This window comes from Ischnura elegans, chromosome 1 (genome assembly GCF_921293095.1).
Source record: "Ischnura elegans chromosome 1, ioIscEleg1.1, whole genome shotgun sequence".
Classification (NCBI taxonomy): domain Eukaryota; kingdom Metazoa; phylum Arthropoda; class Insecta; order Odonata; family Coenagrionidae; genus Ischnura; species Ischnura elegans.
Window position 1 is genome coordinate 50,017,848 of NC_060246.1, and position 23,613 is coordinate 50,041,460.

Genomic DNA, 23,613 nt, shown 5'->3' on the forward strand with positions numbered 1-23,613 from the left:
GTAGACCTTCCTTGACGGAAGCCATACAGATAAAAGGGCTAACAGGTTTTGCCTCTCAAGGTAGTCTGTAAGTCGTTTGCGGTACACATATTTGAATATTTTACCAAATGGAGGAGTAATTGAAGTTGGTCTACAATTGCACAGGTTATTTCTGTTGCCTTTGTTTTTATACTCTGGTACAACCTTAGACATTTTTAAGACATCAGGGTAAACACCATGAATCAGGGACTGATTAACCAGCAACAAGAGAGGGGCTAATATAGTCTCTGCAGTCATTAATTATATTGCCTGTTATATCTTGAATATCAGCAGCATTTTTTGTGGCAACCCTTGAAAGATAAGAGCATAAATCAGTCTCAGTACGAGGCCTCAGAAACGTAGACATACTTGACATGACATAGGATGTTGAAGCATCATTAACCCATTAATCCCCAGCGTTGCGTAAACGCAACATTATTGAATTGAAATTATTATAGAAAACCTTTGCTTTAGGATAATTTTTTCTCAGGGTTTCTGAATTCCTGAAATACCATTCGCTCTTTTTCAGTTATTTTTGGAAAAATATTCATTAAAATAATAATTTTTATTTTACTTCGAAATTTGCCTATTTAGAAGCGCTGAAGTACTACAAACTGTAAATATTTTTTTACAAAGATTTATTGTGCGATCTTGCTAGAGGTAATGTTTTCTCTTAGTTCTAAGCTTCTTTATTCATCATGTTTATTTTTGTCACGAACTTTCATCGCTACTGGCATAAATATGGTTGTTGTAAATAATGTTGCGTTTACGCAACGATGGGAATTCTCTGGTAGACCAGAGGGCTTGTCCCAAAGCATAACGAGAATCGTCAATATGGCTTTTAATCGGCAACATAGTCTTTTGGAGGCATTTTAGATGCATTTTTGGCACTCACAGGTTGTGAGTTTACATAGTAAAGGGTGAATGGTATCTTGAATTCCAACATGGCCATCGGTACGAATTTTACATGGAACACTCTGGTAATTCGTGGAGTCAAACTGTTGCGCGCACACGTGGAACCGATACAGGGCAATGTCATTCCCATGTCGTTGAGTCGAAGGATTACTAAGTAGACGTTAAATTCAGCTTCAGAGGTGAGAATGAGAGGGTGAGAAACGTATTAGTTGAAGCAGGATTGTGATGGAAGGTGGAGCGTTCCTCTAGTCACTCATTGGAATTTTCTCCGTGCAATCCTGAGTTACCTATTTTTTCTTCTATCGCTTAGGTGATGTAAGGCTAATAATCTATCTTCAGTTGGGTTCGTATCAGTAAAATTTTCCTCTGAAATGCATCTTTAATTCTCATCTAGTAATTATATCAATCATACCGCAGTAGTTTTTGCTCGGCTTTTTGCAAAATAATTTATTCAGGGGTTTCCTTCAGATTTAAAATTGAAGAAAAATTTATTCGATATTTCTACGCCTCAGACTCAGTATACTTTATAAGAAGCGTCAAGATGGTGACTGAAGAATATAAATTGACAGGAGAGGCGATTTATAATATTTTCTTAACTTTGGAACTACAATGGGGATTACATCTTCTCAGTATTTCGTATATTGCAGGAGGTGCTGCAAGGTAAATCATACTTTACTCAAGCAGTATCGAAAGAAAAATCGTCCAGTAAACGCGCACGCCCAGGTAAATGAAGCAGAGAACAAACAGTGGTTCATCTAAATGTGAAAAAATAGAATCTACCTCCGTAGGAGTCCCGAATTTCTGTGTTAAAAAGGGAATAGAAAGACTTATTACTCAGTGTGGAGGCCACTCACCAATTGAGCTCCGTCACTTATTTCTCAGTGGAAAATTAATTGAATTAATTTTGAGCTAGTCAATAATTACGCTTAGGAGATAAATAACCATTCATTTACTCAGAGTAAGGCAGATATTAAAAAATAATTGGAATGGTAATGTTGTCGGGGTATTATATATTACCACGCACTAAGTTGTACTGGACAAGCCATGAGGAGATGTCTGTTGCAATTGTGAGGCAATTTATGACGAGGATTTGGTTTGAAGAATTCAATAAATATCGACAGCTCTCCGATAATTCTCAACTACGCAAAGTGATACATTTTTGAAAGTTGGACTTTTTCTCAATAGTCTTAACCAAAATTCCATTCAGTTAGGAATTTTCCTAACAAATGGTCCCATAAATTCAGGTGGCACACAGCTAAAATTTTCATTCGTGGGGAACAATTGAGAGTAGGTTATACATTGTGGTGTCTGGCCTCATCTACAGGCTATCTATATGAATTTTTGCCATATGGAGAGGTGGAACTTGAAAGTGATATGCCTAGGATTTGTAAGTTCACTAGAAGAAATGGTTGTAATAAATTTACTGAATTTTTTTGTTAGTCTCCGAAAATTCTTGCCAAGTATTTTGATAATTTCTTCATCAGTTACAATCTATTAGTAACTCTTAAGTGCTAATTGTTATTTTTCAACGGGAAATCAAGAGGAAATCGAACGGAAAACTGCGCACTCATGTCTTCGATTTGACAAAAAAACCTAGCGGGGATTTCTACCATTCGTTTGACAGGTCAAAAAATATTCTCTTAGTGCGATGGCAGGATAACTCTGTCATCGCTGTTACTTTAAATTATGGGAATATGACATCCATAGTAAGGACGAAAAGATATTCCCGGAGATTCCCGTAGAAAATCGAAATATCATCAACGATTACAATCAGGGAATGGGAGGGGTAGATTTTCTCGATAATTATATTGTATGTTACCGTATCCACTTTATGAGCAAAAAATGGAGGTGGCCTCTATTCCAAAAAGGGGTTGACAGTGCAGTGGTGAATCCGTGGTGATTTTACACCAAAGTCACGGGCAAAGCAATTCCTCAGTTAGAATTTCGGTCCGAGATCGTAAAACTTTACTGAGACTAGAAATCGTTTCCAATACAATGGCTGATGACATTTGACATTAAAATCGGTGTCCATATGCGGGACACCTTAGGAAAAATAACATGTATGTGGGGTTAACAGCAGCATGCCCGTCAAGGGAGAATACGGCATTTCTTCCGCAGGCTACTCATAATTCCCGGCAAAGATGTCAAATTTCCTAATCAAGGATAATTATGTTTTTCAAAGCGCTACGTTTAATTCCGAGCAGCATATTATTGAACATTACATCAGAAAAGACGATGAAAAATAAAATATGCAACCTAAGTTTTCAAAATTTTTTTTTGCTTTTATTTACCGGAGTTTTCCCAGTGTTGCGTAAACGCAACATTATGCAAATCATATATTATGCTGAATATAATAATTTTGTCCGAAAATTTATCTTAATTAGTCCATAATTAACCGTAAAATACGAAATAACTGGAGTTAAAAGCCCTATGTGCAGTCTGGGGAATAATGGGTTAAGTATGGGATGATGTACAGTGGAACCCCGATCAATCGTTCCCGCATTGATCGTTTTCCCGCATTCATCGTTCACCGCTCCTATTCCCAAATTAATTTCCATAAAGACAATGTAATTTTTTCCCGCATCTATCGCTCCCCGAAGTATCGTTTTCCCGCGTTGATCATTTGAAGATCACGGTCCCGTCGTATAATTTTCCCGCATCCATCGTTTGACGAAAATGAGACTAAGTGTTTACGTGTAATTTTATTTTATTGTCGTCTAATTTCTATACACTATATCATTATCGATTATATAGATGATATGGTAATTCGAATGTCGATATCCCATTGTATCGATAATGGTCAAAATAAAACGTTAATTTGTAGGGTGGGGGATCAGCTCCCAGGGCACTTAGACCTATAGGTCCATTGTGCTATAATTTGTAGGGAGAAAATTAATTACTTTCCTTATTTCAACTGTAATTCAGTTGTATATAATGCGGGTTAGATTATTTAAGTGCGCCCAAAGGCGCTCTTAAATAATCTAACCCGCGCGGTATCCCGAGAAGATTTTTCTTTGTGTCAATATTTGCTTCATTATACATAATCTGTGAAAACACTATCCTAAAGAGTTTTAGTGTTAGTTGTGATCCTAGTTGGTTTATTAACTAAATATTTCAGGTTATAAGAATCTAAGATAAGTAGAAGTTGACGTTGTTGCTCACCATCAATTAAGAGGTTACTGTTCAGATCACCTGTCACTACAATTCTAGATATATGAGTAGTTAGGGAGAGTAACAAATTATCTAAATGTTCCAGGAAAGTAACAAAGCATCCCCGTGGAGACTTGCATGAATAATTTATCATTTATAATAATGGCATCAGGTTTTTTTTTGGGTTAGCTTTCTAATTATCTTAAGGTGCTAAAATATTTTTCAAATATTGAGGCGTAGTCAAACTAATATGAATGATGATAAATTTTGGATTATCTGTGTTTTCAAATCATTAATGCTGCCTCTCCCCACCATTAGCCTGGGTAATCACAAGTTTACTGTGAATAAGTATACATAATGTATACAATATATGAGGGAGTGAGAAGCCAAGGGGACACGTGATTTTTTTTTCAAAACAGAGTTAGTTACGGAAATTAGGCAAAGAAAATAGACCAGATCAACTAGATATTTAGTAGTGCATTTTATTTTCCACTCAATGTCTGTAAAACAACCGAGACTCACTCATATCCCTTGGTCTCAAAGTTGTTGTATACAGTAGAACCTCGTTAAAGCGAGTACGGGCTATAGCGACACCCCCGCTATTACGAGAGATAGCCGATGCACCGTCAATTGGCCCTATAATAAGCGTGTTAAAAAATTCGTTTTTACGAGACCCTTTCGGTATTGGCTCTCGCCATAGCGAGGGTTTCACCGCCGGAAGACTTTCATCAAGACTCCTTAACCTCTGTTATTGCTAGCGATCTGTTAGAAATGAAGTTAATGGAGTGGTCAGTCTCAAATTTATGTGGTAAACTGTCCTTCGATAAATATAATGATTGACAAAACAATGCATTGCATGATTTTTATTCAGTGCGGCGCTTATAAATTGTTTGAATAGTTAGTCGTTATTTGAATAAGGAAATTTAGTGATGCAAAAAAACATCGCCTTTCGTCTGGATTTATGCTTACGTTTATCGGATAGATGTTTATCTGTCGCCGCACCACTCCTGTTCCTGTATATCTGTTCGCAACAGGTATATTGGCTATTATTTGCTCCACCTCCGGTAAAGCGACAATTCGCTATAGCGAGTGTTTATTAGTGCACCGTGGGGTGTCGTTATATCGAGGTTGCACTGTATTTATTCTATCAATTTCTGTACCTAAATCTGTTCAGAAAAAATCACATTTACCCCTTGGCTTCTCACGCCCTCTTATACGTATTGCTCATTGGAAATTAATTTTATTTGGTGAATTCCAAGTTACTTAGAATGAGTTGTTATCTTCCCTTGCAAATACATATTAAGGTAAGCTCTGTTTCTTCAGAATTCATGTGCACATAACTGTGCAGTACTTTACTACAGAAATTTTGAGGTGAGCCTTTACAACCATTAAAAGAAAGCTTGGCTTATATATTTAGTTTACTGTCTACTATTCTATAAAGAAAATTATTTCATCGCCTTTTTCAATCCTTTGATGGAACAGAATTTCCATTCTATTTTATAAAATATGCAATCGGGGTAAAGGCTTTATCTGCCCATACTGAATAATGAAATTAATTTTTGGATGGTTTTAGGTCTTGACAGAATCCCCTGTGGTTGGTGGTGGACCTGGAAATTGGAAGTTGGATTTACCCGTAGCAAGAGTTGAAAGGAGGCATTTCGCTCTCCGAAGGCATCAAGGAGAACCTTGGTCTTTAATATCTGAGGTCACGGTGGAAAATGGTCATAAGGTTGTGACACTCAGAAGTGCTGTCCAGGTAATTTTTTTAGTTTTAATGGGAACAAAGCCAGCACGTTGAGATAAGATGAAAGGCAAAAATAAGGAAGGCGCTTATGAATTAGCAGGGTAGACTTTCCTTATTGTATTCTTACGGATAGGCTGAAAAACATCCTGAATTATGACAAAATGGAGGCCTATCTCTCAGCACTTCCATAGATGTTGTTATTATTCCATTGTTTTAGAGTATTCATTAAGGCCTTTATGTACTTACAAGAATAATGTTTCCATTCTTGGCACTTATGCATTAGGGGGAGAAATAAAATCATATAGCCATAATTTGAAAATCATTCACATTTATAAAATGATGGCAAAACCAGGGTTATAAGAAAGAAACATGTTTTCACATGTATGAATGATGATTTGGGATATAAAAATGGCGGAAAAAAAACTCAAATGCCAATAATTTATTAGGTAACGTGAACAAAGAGTAAAATTCATAAATGCCAACTTGTGTGGACCTTGAATGAATTCAGTTTGTTTCATGCCTGCAGCATCTAAGTTTTTCTATGTACGTAATTACATTTTTAATTTTTACCTATGCCTCACATCCTTATCCTACACAGTGGTGTTGTGGTTGGCATGTGCAGATATTGATCCCTGGGTTACTAGTTCGATTCTCCCCATACTATTTTTTCTTTCTATCATGAGGAAAAAGTGCGTGTATCATGCTTTGCATTTTTACCAGCAAGCTGCTTGAAGTTGTCAAAAAATTTTCTAGTTAAAGGAAAATCTGTTATCAGCTGTTCAGCTGTTATAAAGACTTGCTGAATTTCACTGGTAGGCTTTAAATTCATGTCAGGTAGAGCTCTTTACAGCATAGGATGTGTGGAATGCTGTTGTGCTGCCTTTGGCACTCATCCAACAGAAGTGACTTAAGTTAACCTGAGGATATTTGGTGGCGTTTTACACCTATTCTTCCTTAAAATCTTATTCTTGCCTTACATGAGTTCGTTAGCTTACAATAGCCTTCTCTTGTTTTTCTGTAAGAAGACAAGGAAACAGATAATTCTCTTACTTTATGCTATCTGGGAATGAATTGGTGCTCTTTTTGTATTCATGTATTTTGGGACTCAAGTGTTTGTGTTGACTGAAATGCGTTTGTGGAAAATTTTTATCTTCAGGACGATGAGAGTTTTAAACTACCTAGAAGTAGAGGAGAATTTGCCACTTTGACTCAAGTTTTCTGGTGTTTAATGGGCACTTTGTGTGTGCGAATGACTTCATCTCTGTGGCTGACCCCTTTCCTATATAATTACTCATTTTAATTGTGTGTGCCATTATTTTTTTAGCATTATTTATTAACATATTAATTTTTATTTGTAAATATTCAACTTCTTTGTGTCTTTGAGAGTTTTGAATGTATACTCTATATAACTTACTCATGTTATTACATAATACCTATTTTTATGACAATTTTTTTTTGTTCAGAATGTTGTGTATAAATTTATCTCAAGGTTATTAATGAGCTACGCGAACCTGTGGAAGTGTACTACATGACACCCCGTGGAAATGAAGTGGAGAGAATTGGTGGACCATTGGCTTCTAAAGATGTCCTTAACCTTCCTCTTCGTGCTGTTTACTCTCCTACTGCTGAACTTTTCTTCCGTGTTCAGAAGTAAGAAATATGCCTCTAGTATTTAGTTTTAATTTTCTGTTCCCATCCTTGTTTTCACCTTATTGGTAAATCCTGAGCAATGAGTACCATATTAACTTGTGCAAGAGATGCACCTTTTTTTCCATAAATTGCAGCCAAAAATGGGGGTATGTCTCCTACACAATTTTTTTTATGTCTGCCGGTAGCAAGTCCAAAGGAGAACTAAGTGGCCTTGGTTTTCAGCATGAGTTATTCAGTGAGTCAGTCATCCAAAAACCTAGGTCAAAACAAGTGGGAGGTAGGGGAGCTTCTCCCTAAGTGACATATTTTTATAGTGCTCCTGTTTGCATTTCTTACTCATAAGTAGCAGGCTGTCACGTCGATACCTCAGAGGTGAACATGGAGAAGATCACGTGGGGTTTTAACTAACCCTCGAGTGGGCACACTAAATATGCTGCCACAAGTGGGCATTCCACGGCATCTATACTTCAAAGAGTGATAGCATGTGAAAAAAAGATAAAAACGTAGTTTTGAAGTTCAAAAGCTGTTTAATAGTCAACTCTAGTCAATGTCTGTCTTGCCGAGTAATTTCCATTATGCTAAGGGACTGATTTTTCAAACATCATTTTCAGAAGCTACTACATATAAGGATTATTGGAATTGAAAATGATATTGGTGTTAAAACCTGCGGTTTCAAAAATTCAAATGAATGTATACATTGTTGGACTAAGTGGCAGATGGAAGAAATTGGAAATGATTATAATTGAAGAGCTCTTGCAAAATCTCTAATCTGGTGAATTTAACACCAAACATACAGCACAGAAACTGAACTTTTCAGAAATTTTCCATGGGCATGTCTACAGAAAGTTTTTTCCTATGCTTCCACTTAACATGAACATTTACCCCTTAAATTAGTGGTAGAGGGGACAGCATGTGGTCCCTTCGTCTTCTAAGCTACGAGGCTGCAAGCGAGGAAGCAGGGGACAAACACGTCCGATCTTGCATGTGACGTCATTGCTTTCAAAGCGAAGGCTGGCAAACTATGTGATACATGCAGTTTGTGTCGCCAGAAGTTTGCTGTCCATATCGTCATGTTTGAATGTGCTCGTACTATGCTTTTTTCTTTGAAAATAGTGCCGTTTGAACTACGTTGAATATTAGTAGCCTTGTTATAACTAGAAACATTCCGCATTAGCAATTCTGATGGAAATAATAAGAAATTAGAATGGTGAAGCTTCACACTAAAATGCAAATATCCTGGTGCTTTTGCGTCCAATTTAATTTTTTATAAAGATCGCTGAAAACATAGAAGTACCGAGAACTCATGTTTGGATAATCTGCAACATGAATAAACTGCAGCCGGGTAATCGGGAGTGTTCTGTACTTAGAGCAGTGAATAATGCCCCTCTGTGAAGCTGTAAGTGAAATCATCAGTTTGCCTGGGTCTCCTGGACATGTTTCAGACTACGGGAGAGCATTCACTTTCAGGGAATTTGAGGAGATGAGTGGTAGGAATGAGATGAGTTGCATTCAAAATGCAACCGCTGTGCACTGAGAGCAAACAGGCAGTTAGAGAGGTCAAACGCTGTACTAAATAATGCAATATCACATAAACCAAGAAATTTATTATAGGATAGGGTAATATTAACCTCATAATACATAGAGAGACTGAGGAAGAACTCTGTGAGATCAATGAAATTGTCTTCGGCAAAATGCTTTACCAATCTACTCTTAAACTTTTAGTGTTAAGGTAAACTATCAAATGTTCAAAATGCCTGTAAATAAGTAAAGTATTCCATTCATATTCTTGCTCAAGGTCATAATCTAGAACAGGGGTCTCCAATTTACTAGGCCACGAGGGCCACATTCCAAGTTCTGAATTGCCCTGTGGGCTGGATAGCAAATTTGCCGATGACTGAAGTATTCGATACCAACGTCTACTGAAGAATCCGGTGGTGTATTTCTTATTTATGAACAGTTGAAGGCGACTTTAACATACAGTACAGTGCTGCCATGCTCCTAGCGGCATCTCACAGAGTTAAACAGTCGAGAATCGCACGCTACTTGAAACGAGTGCGCGGGCCGGATGAAAGCCCTCCGCAGGCCGTAATTTGGAGACCCCTGATATAGGATATTACTCAAAAAAATATGATTGTGGAGCAATTATACTTTTGGAATAGATTGTCAAAGAATTTACATTTTCCTACTTCGTGTATTGGGGTTATTTCATGAATTAGTAATTAGAATTAGAATTTTTTTATTTGTCGACATGATACAATACACTAGTCACATACTAGGCAGGTATATAGGACGTATCAAGATTTCAAATATTAATTTAAATTATAATGTACACATCAAATTTAAAATGTTACATTGTGAGGTCTTACACATTAAAGACTCAAATATATACTCACTAATACTCTAGAAACACTTTTCGACAAGGTAAGTAAAGACCATTTTTTTAAAACACAGGTATTCTATCTTCACATTTTATACAGGAAGGCAATTGATGGTATAGTTTTGCGCACATTGCACGGGGTCCTTTGGTGGTATGGGTAAAATTTTTTGTGTAACATGTAAATCAGTACACTTTCTGGTGTTGTAGGAGTGTATACTATTATTTTGTGTGAAGTCACTTAAGTGTTCTTTTGAATAGATTACAGAATGATATATTTATACACAAGGCACAGTTGACAAATATTGATTTTTAAATATAGGTCTGCAGTGATCTTGATGATGTTGTTTAAACATTACCCCCAACAATTTCTTTTAAATAAAAAAAAATTGTGCAACTTAGGTGAGGAACCCCAGAGGATAACACCATATGATATCCTGGAGTTGAACAAACCATAGTACAGCATCTTCAATGCATTTAGACTGACTGTGTATTTGATCATATTCATCAGATAGAAAACAGTATTTAATTTTTTACATAAGAAGTCAATATGTGAATCCTATTTTAGGTATGAATCAACATAAATACCTAGGAATTTATGTTTTTAACCATGCAGAAATCAAAGTCATCATGTAAAAGAGAATGTCTACGTGAGAAAATTGAAACTTGTGTTTTTTCAGTACTTAGAACCAGGTTTTTGTTTGTACACTATTCAGTCATACTTTCTATTGATGGTTTTCTGGATCTTAGTACTTCATTCACGGTTTTGCAAGATGTTTGAGCACTCACATCATCAGCATATAAAATACGTTTATTGCATGGGTTTATCATCAGCTAATTGGGTAGGTCATTAATAAATATAAAAAATAACTGAGGACCTAGTACTGACCCTTGTGGTACACCTTTGTGAGGATGAATAATTAATGCCATTTTACCAAATGGCTACCCTCTGTTTTCGTCTAGTTAGGTAGGTTTTCAGACAATTTAATGATGCCTAGAGATAAGTATTTTAACAGTAAGAGTTCATGGTCCACAGAGTCTAAGGTTTTTCTCCTATCAAAAAATATCCAATTTTTCACAAAAAAGTTTTGGAGTGAGGATTGATGTCGCAGGGAAATAATGTATGAAGGAGCTTGTCAAATATTTCTTGGTTTTTATAAAATTATTTTCAATAAATGCTACTTTTGTTGGTTTTTATAGTATTCTCTTTATTTTATATAAGTTTTTCATGGTCCAACACAAATTGCAGGCGAAAATTAAAAGTATGTGCTACTTGAATCACAGTGCAAAATACAGAGGATTATTATATACATATTTTCATTGCAATGAACTGCAGTTTTTTAATTAATTGTTTTTAGCTTATTACACTTTCTTAAAATTTTATTCCAGATAAATAAATTATACCAATATTAGGTTAACATTACATGATCGTTCACAGAAATTGATACATCATCAGGGAAGGGTGAAGGGATTTTCACATTGGACATCAGTAGCCCATGTGTTCACCCAACCAGTGATTTTTGGCAATATTTTTATGCATGCTAATCAATCATTGTTTCGTACGTGTATCTTAAGTGGTCTTTCCTGATGCATTTTTTCATTGCAGATCCACCGTTTCAATTGTTCCTTTTGTTTGGAAAGAACTGCAGAAAACTCCAACATTTTCATCAATTTTACGTTGTGATCCCAAAGAAGGGGGAGCTGCTGTGTACCTTCAGGTATTTTTTCTTTTTTTTCTGTTTTGCTACTTCATTTTCCAAAAACTATCATTATGCTGTGACAACTGGATAATGCTGATTGCATGTAATATTTTCTTAGTGGTAAAAAAAGTATGGTGTCATTTGATTATGTATCAGGTAATGGCTAACCCATCTATCAGTTGTATGTGAGAGCATTTCAAAATTTAATATAAAACCCAGCACTTATTTTGGCAATTGACTCTATTGGTACTACTACAATGAGTGGAACATTCTTGTGGACAAAAACAGGCTTACTCTCCACAGGGCAACAGTTGGTAGTAATCTTGCTAGATATATTTTCCGGAAAGCAAATGGAAAATCAGGTGCATTTTGAAAGGAGCTGCACATCTTTCATGAGGATAAATTATTATGATTTTAAACTTTGAAATTTGTTTGCAAAATAGAATAACTGTTTACCTGGTAATTATTAACAATAATAAACTCTAAATTTCTCAAATCTGTTCAACCAGCCCTTATGTTGTCCCAGCTAGCACAGATTTGAACTTATCATTCGAGAAATCAGATATGTATTGTGGGGATATGCTTATCCTCCATGTGCAATATCCTTTTCTTCCATGATTTCAAGTGTTTGGGGGGGGTTGTCACAGTACCATATCGCCAAAATTGGCCGCATAGCGGCACTGACATCCTCCATTACAGTTAACGCCATCAGTGACTTCGTGTTTACATTTGTGTTGTAGTGTATAGTGGTGTTTATGAGTAAAAACCTTGATTTTTTTGTCCAGGCAATAATAGTTAAAGTGATAATGCGACCTAAGCATTGTTGTTGTGTGCCTGGGTTCCATGTAGGCTACGCCGGCACGCACAGGTGTATTAAGATTTTTCCAAGGTTATGTTTTCTGTCGCCCCAGCGAAATAACATCGAAATGAGCCGTTAAAAATCCTCTTGCACTAAAATTTTGGCTTCCAAGGTCATCCAAAAAAGATAATCGTATTTGCAGTATGGACGTCAGTCGATAAGTATTCAATACGATGGTATAAACAGCATGCATGGTCTCATTCCGCAGGCTAATCCCATATTTGCAGGATGAATTGTGTGGGGGGAAAAGTTGCTTACTCGCATCAAAACTGACCCAACTTGTTACTTAGTGGGTTTAAATAAAACATAGTTGGACCTTGAATAGCTATTAGCTTAACTCTGTCTGGTGGCAAGCATTTATTTTTGACAGAATGAGAGTTAGTGTGAATGCTCTTGGAGAATAGCTCGCATCATCAGTCGTCATGTAATCATTAAAGTCAAATTCAAAACGTGAAAGATAAGGTAGTTCATTTCAACTCAGGGATGGCTTATAACCATTATATCAAAGTACAAAAAGTGTCAGGTGTTTTTATCAGAAATGGGATGTAAATAATTCCGTGAAGACAAATCATGCGGCATGTAGGCAATGTTGCTTGTTGAAGAATTGTAGGCAATTCGGGCAAGGGAAAGAGTGTTACCATTTTTTAGCCAGTGTTTATTTGCAGGGAAATAAATGTTGGTGAAGCCTGGTCAGATATTTTTAGACCATAATAAATTATTTAATGACAGGCACTTTTGTTGATTCTTAAAACATTTATGACTTTTTATGTACATGTGATACCATGTCATCATAAGTATTTCGTAGCCAAGCAGTACATAATGGACGGTAAAAATGAAAGGTATCTGCAATTTGGATGATAGCTTTAAGGTATGCAGGTTTGTTATGTTTTTTCATTGAATTGAACTTCTAGTTTTAATTTAATGTTATCTTCATTTATAATTTTTTGCGTTTTACATTAATTTTATCAAGGAGGAATAAAACATTCCTCTGATAGGTTACTTTTTGTGATCGGTCAGGGATTAGTCAGGAAATTAAAACTTGAATATCACTAGCCACCCTGTATATAGATATCGGAACTGACTAAGAATACCATTTTCCACAGCCTTGAAGATATTATAGAAGTGCTCTAACAGAATGTTAGCCAACCTGAAGACTCACGACCCAGTGTAAAACCCAAGAGGAATAAACTCAATCTCTCTGCTGGGAAAGCCTGATGTTGTTCGACAATTTTGGATATTTTTTCTGTCAAGTGAATTAGGAAAGTGTGTGCAAAAAGTTTATGAAAACCATTGGCTTCATTTTAACTTGATGGCCAAGCTAAAAACTGTATAAATTGAGGGAATGTTTAGCCTCTAAGTAATGAATTTTTAATTTACTAGTTAGTGTGTCCCTTACATATTCTTAAATAGCAAAATTACTGCATGTTATTTAATTTTTTTTGTAGGTTGTTGGAGAAACTGATAGAATCCCTCATGGCAAGAGTGGCAAACATACACTTGCCAGTATTTGTCATCGTGTTTATCTCCGACCCATTGTAATAATGAGGAATCTCTTGCCTATTGATATTACAGTAACTCAATATGGTGTCTTTGGAGATCACAACCTTAAGGCTGGTGATGATCTGAACCTTCCATCATGTTGTCCTGGAGCATGCTCTCTTGTCATTAAGGTATGTTCTCATTTGATTTCTCACGTATGGCGATATTAATAGTGGACCTTACTTAGCAGTTTATTTCCAATTCACTACAAGAAGAAGGTACAGTGCACATGAACTTTGGTCTTAAAAAAGATGTAGAGTAGGAAGTGCCCTTGTGTTTTCCATCTACATATTTGGTAGAACTTGTTTTTTCTGGCAAGCACATGTCTATCTATAAAATGGTGTTATCTTTTTGTCGTATTCTTGTTTGATTACAAATATCTGTAGATATATTGTAACCTTGCCAGCTTTGTTAATTTTAAGTAGATACATATGTGTTTAAAAATGAAACGTTAATTACTCATATTTCGCTATAGCCATTGCCATGATAGTGACAGCTGACTGAATAAGGTCTTCATTCGTAGACCTCTGGTATCAACAGATGTGTCTTATATTCTTGGCACTTGAATCCAGCTGGTGATATTCAGTGAGTCCTCGTTTAACGTCACCTACCGTTCCTGAAAAATGTGACGATAAACGAAATGACGCTAATCGAAGCATAATATCCCTTAAAAACAATGTAAAAATTGAATATCGGTTCCTAGACCTCACAATTCCTATGCGAAAAAATTTTTGCGTATCATATCTGGGGTATTTTTTACGATGGGAATGCCAAACCATGGCATAAATACGAGTTCCTGTCTTCATCGACGACAATAGCAGCAGTGACGTAAATCCTTCTCCATTTTTGTATCTTCCCGCCTTTGCTTTTCGGCTTTGCGGTCCAATGAATGCTACCAGACGCTACAGACCGGGGATCCGGTCCATAGGCCCTACCCTCGCTACGAGAATTTCTTTTCGGACCGGTAAGGAGCGAAATCAAAATGAAATGAGCGAGGGCAGGCAATCTGGGATTATGAATTCGAAGAGATGGTTTTAATTGCGAATTGAGGCGGGCGGGCGTCGCCTGGGCATCATCATCACTGAAACATCGTCGCAGTAACAGGAACCAAAATTATTGTGAACATTGTTCTCTTGGACATTGTCGTGGAAATGTCTCTGATGCTAAAATTTGCCAAAACCGTAATCGCATTTAACAATATACACACTGTTTTACACTTTGAATAGACTGACCGTATTACCGCCCACAAAACAAACAACCTGTAACGCCTGCCACTTCGCCTTTTTTCTCGCGCGAAATTTAAAATACGTGACGTTATCGCGAAGCGAAGGGGCGATAAACGAATCACGGTCGTAAAATTTTCGTGACGTTATCGCGAAATGACGTTAAACGGGGTGACGTAGAACGAGGACTCACTGTATGTATATTTTCATTGTTACACAACTCATCAAAGAAAACACCACTGTATTAACTGATATATATGAACTGGTGTTGAGATGCTATTTTCAAAATATTAATGTACTTTAAACTATGAAAATGTTCCAGAATGCAGAGCAAAGCAAGGAAGGAAATTGAGGAATATGGGGAAACTTCCTTTTCATGTCTCTTGTTTATATCTACTCCAATGCAATCCCTTCAGTCATTTAATACAACATCCTAAATCCAACTCTGAGATTCATCTCACTCTCCTCCTGCTAACTTACAGTTCTGCCTATGGCCCCAGTGGTCTATAAACCCACCCCCAACATTTAACTTATCTGGATGTAGGAAGTGGGTGCAGGAAGGCTTAAAGTAGCTGCTAGCTCGGAAGCTTCTGAGTTTGAGAACTGCAAGTCAGCAAGGGCAGTTAAAGTACATTGTACAGTTTATTCTCTTTAAATTTGAGATCTCTTAGGACCCAAAAAACAAATTCAACTGATTGCTGATTTTTTTTTGCCGTATGCACTTGTGAATTATTCCTCTCGGTCTCTGCTATCATGAATGCTAGTGCACCATCCTAATGCCACTTAATCACGGAATGAATTGGTAGACCGCTTTTTCTGCCATATTATATAATTTCCATGGCATTTATTCTTTGACTGTGGTATTTTTAGTCTTGTTTTCTACCACCTAAACATCATTCAACTGTCAGATTTCATTCACACACTCTTTTGTTCTTCTATAATTAGTAGAGGTCCGTGAAAGTAGTTTTATTTTTTGCTAAAATTCGTTTTAAAACCATGTGATTTCGGTGTTAAAGAAAATCTTGGCGGTGTTATTATAATGCTACAATTTTCCCACGTTTACAGGCGTTTTATTATTTCATGCTACACGTTTCATGAATACTTATACTTTTATTAAGCATTATACATAACATTTAACACAATTTCGATTGTACAAAATTTCTGACAAAATTAATGAAAGAAATGGTTCAAGGTATATGAATGGTTCAAGTATGTAGTCTTGGTGAATACGATCGGCAAACAGCAAATTCCCACTACCTTATATGTGTATACTTCGAAGGCCATTCCAGAATTTTTGGATCGTCAAGTTTCTCTACACTAAATAAAGCCTTTAAAAATGCTTCAGTAGTAGCAACAACAAGCTCCTAGTTTGCTTTCTTTGACTGAGTGACTGTATGTTCAAATGATAGCTGTCGTTTTGCAGATCCCCTTTCTTTCGCACGTATATGTGTATCGCTACTGATGAGCTTTAGCTAAGTGTCACATCTTTCAAATTCAAATCTTTTATCGTAAACTTTGCACAGTAATATTCTGTCTTTCACATAAAATCCTTCTGAGCTGAACTCACTTGCCCTGGTATGAACATTATCACTAGCTTTTGGCATTTTTAAATTCCTATCCTTCGTTCGTTATTTCAAGCTGGAACTACAATAAAAAAACAGTCCAACCGTAAAATACAACCTGTCTTAATGGTGTTTTCAAAATGAGTGCTGGGTAGCTACAGTATAACCATAGTGCTGTATAACTTACAAATTGGCCAAAACATTTCATGTCATGGTTTCCCTTTCGATACCCCTCACCTAGGTGTTAGGGAAGGTAGGACAGCAGCTAGATACAACAAAATCGCTTAGTTTTGATTACAGCTGTTGCCAATCAGTTAGGAAAGGCAGTGGAAGAAACAAACTAAACAAAACATAACTGGATTCAAAGGAACTTGAAAAATTATTTCCCATTTATGGATCCTGAAACATCTAGAATGAGGCGCTTTCTCACCTGAAGAATTAGATATTAGATTTGGCCAATGTCGAAATGATTCTTTTTTGCATTGTAGCTCAGTGGAGAGCCGAATATCTGACGATCCATCTGCTAATAAGGAGAACCCCCTCTCCTCCTATCCTTTCTGTTCCTTCCTTCCCTTCCTCCACTGCTAGCACATCATGCTTCCAAATAACCATACGTGTCTATGGGTGTCTTTAAACGAATCGAATCGCGCAGTTGACCGCACGGCCGCCTGCCCATTTCAATCCGGCCAGGCACATGAAATACAGTCACTGCTACATTACGGCCGCTTTCTGACAAAACGACTTTTCGCCGGCCGCTGTTCACGTCACAACGCCGTGAAATTCAGGCCGCTTTCAGACGAGACGACTCTCTGCCACGCTGTGGGCCGTGCCGTGAACGGCGGCCTGGTCCCAGCCAGCGGCCGTGTTTAAGTCAACGAAATTGTTACATTAGACCCACACTCAAGGTTTTCCTGCAACAGGTTATCCAATAACGCTGTCTAATGCGTCGCGGTAAGTCACCGGAATTACTGCTCGGCATTGACGCGTACCGGGCGCATGAGCTTGTATTTCCCATCTTCCATGGCTGCGTTAAATTTCTTTCCGCACATTTTTAATTCATAATATCTAATTCTTCAGGTGAGAAAGCGCCTCACTCTAAATATTTCAGGATTGATACATGGGAATCAAAGAGAGAGGCTGTGATAAATTTAACGAAAAATTCTGGCGGAGAAATCACTTCGTTGCGTGATATTACGCAGATGCGTTATGCGCGAGACTAAAGGAGCCAATTGACCATGGAATCATAATGAGATAGAGAAAATGAACGTCAGCAGCGTTAAACAATGGATTATGACTCATTAGATATGATTTTTTTGCTAATCCTCCTAAAATTGCAAAAAACGCGAAATTTTGTTTTTATATACCGATTTCGCGTTATTTCGTGTTATTTCGCATTATTTTGCGATATTGCGTCTCGCAAAATTCACGGACTTCTAATAATTAGAGATGGGTCGAATAGCAGATTTCTCGAACTCTAATATTAAATCATTGCTCGAATATTCGAATACCTCGAATTTCGAATACCTCGAACACTAAACGGTGAATGCTGGAATGTTTGACTCGGTTGCATATGCAGCAGGCAACACAAGATATTGGGGAGTAATTTTGATTTCCTTTAAAGGATTCGAACAGGAATTTAGCTGATTAATGGAATATTTTCATTTTATGGCTGACAATCTGAGGCATTTTGCAAAATACAACCTCTTCTCCACCCGATTTTCTTCAATTATTTTCAGTCCATCTTTGGGAGTTCTCACGAGATAAGAAGATGAATTGGAATTGCTATCAGGGAGAAACCAAATATCCTGAGAAAATATCCCTTCGTCTGGGACTGTAACAATGAAGATTTATAGCACCACTCATAAATTGTAAATTTGATCCAAATATGCAGTCCATACGGGTGACTTGGGTCTCTAATTTGTTTATTTTTAAAAATATAGATTTGTCAGGAAAAAATAAACAAAAAACTAAGTGATCATATGCCAATAATTTTACATTTTAAGCAAGTCTTTTACTATAATTTTCAAAATTTCAAACATTAAAACATGATTTTGTACTAAGGTATTTTATATCATTCATTACGATAAAGTGAGGGTATTAATATAAAAATGTATTAAACTTCAACAAAAACATTATTATAATCACACAATTTAATTTTCAAACTTAAAATGACCCCGGCTTTCAAAGGTTTTCCCTAGATAGAACACAAAGAAATTGAGCTCTGTCAATGATATATATGTTTGGAAAAATAAATGTATCTTTATTAGAGATGGGTCGAATAGCAGATTTCTCGAACTCGAATATCGAATTCGAATATTAAATCATTGCTCGAATACTCGAATACCTCGAATTTCGAATACTAAACAATGAATGCTGGAATGTTTGACTCGGTTGCCTATGCAGCATGCAACACAAGATTTTGGGGAGTAATTTTGATTTCCTTTAAAGGATTCGAACAGGAATTTAGCTGATTAATGGAATATTTTAATTTTATGGAAACAATTGGGCATATAATTAATTCAACTATAATCGCTTTACCCCCACTCCTGCTGCCAAGTGCTAGCTGACAATCTGAGGCATTTTGTAAAATACAAGCTCTTCTCCACCGGATTTTCTTCAATTATTTTCAGTCCATCTTTTGGAGTTCTCACGAGATAAGAAGATGAATTGGAATTGCTATTAGGGAGAAACCAAATATCCTGAGAAAATATCCCTTCCGAGAAGCTCTGCTTCTCATATCGAGTCTCGCCAGAATGTCAAGTCTCCATCATATTTTGACATTTATTTCCTCGCGTAAAATGCTTAAATAAAGTCAGAAATGCATCGCGTTTGGTCTTGTTCTTTTTTAAATTACGAGCACATTACTAATATTTCAATACAACAAAGGTGTACTATCAATTGCCAAAAGTCATTGTTAGACACATTTTGGGCTAATAGGTGATTCATGCAGCAGTTGACCTCCAGAAACTGGAAACTTAGAAGCAGGTAGGCTGAAAAAGGTCAGTGGGTGAGAAAAGGGGGGGGGGCCCAAAATACATTTCTCTTGTTATCGTGTAACTTGATATTTTTTTCGAAGCTAAGGTCTTCGTAATATGATCCCTGCACGAGCTGGGACCTTTTTTTATTTCGGAGAAGAGGAAAGCCTCAGAGGGGGGCTAGTGCTGAATGGATGGGGATAGCGGATCTTGGATCGGATAAAATGCGCTAATGTGACTATCCCACGGTACTCATGCATCAGTTGACCTCCAGAAATGGGGAACTTCGAAGCAGGTACGCAGAAAAAGGTCAGTGGGTTAGAAAAGCGGGGCGTGAGACACGTCTTTATTGTTCTTGTGTAACTTGATATTTTTTTCGAAGCGAAGGTCTTCGTAATACGATCCCTGTGCCAGCGAGGACCTTTTTGTTTGATTTCGGAGAAGAGGAAAGCGTCTGAGTGGGTGAGGCGAGTGCTGAATGGAGGGGGATAGCAGATCGTGGGAAATGCGCCAATGTTACTATCCCACGGCACTGAGTTTCTCCTTATGGTAGTTTCATCTCCTGGAAAGATTCAAACTAAGTGCCTGTGCTTATTAGCCTTAATGACACATGATAAACACTTCGTCTCATTTATACGAAACCTGCACGAGCTGGGGCCTTTTGTTTGATTTCGAAGAGGAGGAAAGTGTCGGAGGAGGGGGCGAGGGCTGGAGGAGGATGGATGGAGGGGGAAGCGGATTTTTGGAATTGTGCCACGTAGTTACTATCCCACGGCACCGAGGTTTTCCTGGTGGGGGAAACCGGGGATTTTCAGCTTTTTCACCCAGATCAATTTAGGTTCCCCACGTCGAACTCTTTTCACCTCTCTAACCCGCGCATTTGATGTAGTTGGTCAACTTGCCTAAAACGGCGCTGCATGCACTAAAAGACTAGAGTTTTCTACATTTTTCCGAGTCAACTACCAACGACGTGCGTGCGACAGTGTACGACGCGAAATCCAAAGTATTCGAGGTAATCGAGGCAGTACTTTTCGTATAACTATTCGAGACCTCAAATATCGAATACGTTCTAGTATTCAAGGTATTCGAGTATTCACGGATACTATTCGCACATCTCTATCTATTATCCAATTAGTTATCTCTCTCTCTTGTGTATCCTGTCTCCCTCCACTTTTGTTTTACTGTTTATTTGGGGTTAGATTTTTGTTGTTCAATTATTGCTGATAATGATCTTTATATAATTCCTAGTTTCTCATTGTTAAAATGTTATTTTCAGTAAATTTGATTATTTCACTCAATTTACTATCTGGATGAGTTAAAGTTACATTAAATTTAAGCAGTAAGAATGGGAGGAGGGTAGCCGCTGCTTATATTGGAATGACTTGGTACAATGGAGTGACTTCGATATAACAATTATTCTTTGTTGAGATCAGGGTTGAGAGTGCACGAAATTACGTGAAGGTGGTGCAACTGGAATCAAAGGTCCCAGTAATGCATTCATAGAAGGAAGCTGATGAAGAAGTGCTTATGGTGCAATAACTTGACTGTTGATAAAATTAAAAAAGTATATTATTAGAATATGTGTTGAAATTGAATGAGGAAAGGCTCATAGGAGATTGAAGGGCATTTGCTATTTTTTCCCATTCATCACTCGATGTATATAGTGATTGTATACTTATGTAGTTAAATTGCTCACTGAAAAGAATGTGATGTAAAACGTAGAAATATTGTTATTCCGGAATGCTCCTGATCATGCATGTTTTGGATTATTGATCTTCCATCGTTAAATTTGCTTACTGACTTTTGTTATGTAATGTAAATGCTTTAATACTGACAATGTTATTTCTGTATCCTTCAGATTTCTGGTTACTTGGAAAGGGAATGGTCTTGTCAAGAAGGCATTATGCTTAACCATCCAGAAATATCAGTATGGAGATTTAAGTCCCATGATGCAATGAAAGAAGCAACCCTAGACCTCGGAGTCCATGCTGGAAAGTCAGGGGGAACATTGGAACTCAGTCTCTTTTCACCATGCTGGATGGTCAACAAAACTGGATATTTGTTGACGTATAGGGTAAGTCATGAAATCAATTCAGGGTCCAAAACCTCTCTTCTCTCACCTCACAAAACCTCACGAAGTCTCTCATTGGAAATAAACATTAGATGAATTCTCTTGCATTTTTTTTTCTTTATCATAATTTTTAAGGAACATGTAGGTACTTTTTCTTCCTAGTTCTCAATGAAGTCTTGCGGATGTAAATTTTGGTTACTGCTGTTTTTTTCTCTATGGGTAATGAAGCAGTTACCATCAAAATACCATATACTCATGTAAGAGGCTTTCCAGTGTAAGACGCACACCCCTCATTGTGTGTGTCTTCTTGATTGAAATTGTTGTCCTCTGTTTGGCTGTTCTATCTTGTTTGCTGTTCGCCAATATGATTGGGAATCACTTGATGAATTAAATATATTTTCCTAATTAATTTATGACCACTTCTTACTAACTTTGATATGCTTAATGGTTTTCATGAAAATCTATTGTGTTGTCTGCCAACCGTGAAGTAGAAATCCTGAGAAATATAGTACCGTATTCTCCGAATGTATAATACTAATTTTGAGACCTCTTTTTCGGGAAAAATTAAAAAAATATACTTGAATATAGCCTCCCTTTACTTACAATGTGCATTTTTAATATAGATAAAAAAGGGGGACTATATTCAGATGCATGCAGTAAATTGGAAATATTCCACTTAAGAAATATGGTAAGTCCTTGACAGACAAATAAGATTCATTCGGACTGTCATTTAAAATATTTCTACCCACTGAAGTTTAAGTCTAAATTTTCATTTGTGTGTTATTACCCAACAATGCTCGATGGATATGTACACTTTTATGCTTCACACCTGACATGTTAAAGAAACAGTTGCTTAACAGAGTGCAAATATAGAAACTACAACCTGAACACAAGTGTTTTTTGGAAACACACCATCTCACATATGACTAAACTGTATAGTACTTGGAGGTGAACTGTGCTGAAAATATTTCAAGGAAAAAGCTTGCCTTCGTTTTTAAGCATCAATGAAATAGCAAACACACAGCCAAAATGCAGCACAACATAAATGTACTCAGTCTTGTTAATTGCTCCAAGAATAAATAGTTGTAGGAAGGGTGGCATATTGTTGCCCACTGTTAAGTTCTCTTCCACTGATCAGCTGAGCGAGTTAACCTGTAATAAAATGCACCATTAGAAATTGTACCAATGTACCAATGTAAATAAATGCACCAGTAGAAATTATGCACCTAAAACAGTAGAATTCTAATATTGAAAACAGTGAGTACCCAAATATAATATGTTAATATCTATCATTCATACTTTGATATGCTTTCTATGAAATAGCATTGTCGAGTATGTGTTCCCAAAGGATAATGTGTATATAATATGATGATGTGGACAATAAGGAAATATGGTTTAGATTTGGTGCGGATAAGAATTTGTCATGCCTGTTAGAAACAAAGTTCTTGGCCTTGGCCTTCTATGTGCATTGGCAAAGAGTTCTTCCATGCAGCACTGCCGGACACATCAGCCTACTTCAAAGGTGCTTCATTTGAAAATTTGGGTATGATCTAAATTTTCAATTGGGTGTGAATGAATGTTCTTATGTCTGGAAGTTTGTAAGTTGAAGACTTAATGTACAGTAATCGTAGAAAATTGTTTCTGGTTCAGATTTTGTTTGGGCTATTTTCCTGGTCACCAAAAGTGAAATTCTTTGCCAAGGGAAATATCAGTTGTCATATGAATTTGTTTAGCTGCTTCCTAGGAGTTTTGGACTCTTGACTTTATTTCCATGAGAAGGTTTCATTGGAGGAACAAAAAAATTAGAGTTGGCTAAAATTATTTTTTTACTAT

The 23,613-nt window shown here is 36.8% G+C and overlaps 1 protein-coding gene across 1 annotated transcript in view; it reads left to right on the top strand.

Moving 5' to 3' along the window:
• Positions 1-23,613, top strand: part of LOC124159790 (vacuolar protein sorting-associated protein 13) — a 295,602-nt gene that overhangs the window by 182,362 nt on the left and 89,627 nt on the right. The window contains exons 36-40 of the mRNA XM_046535708.1: positions 5,657-5,839; positions 7,317-7,477; positions 11,458-11,569; positions 13,856-14,080; positions 21,568-21,783. Coding sequence (XP_046391664.1) covers positions 5,657-5,839; positions 7,317-7,477; positions 11,458-11,569; positions 13,856-14,080; positions 21,568-21,783 — 897 coding nt within the window. The remainder of the gene's footprint in view (positions 1-5,656; positions 5,840-7,316; positions 7,478-11,457; positions 11,570-13,855; positions 14,081-21,567; positions 21,784-23,613) is intronic.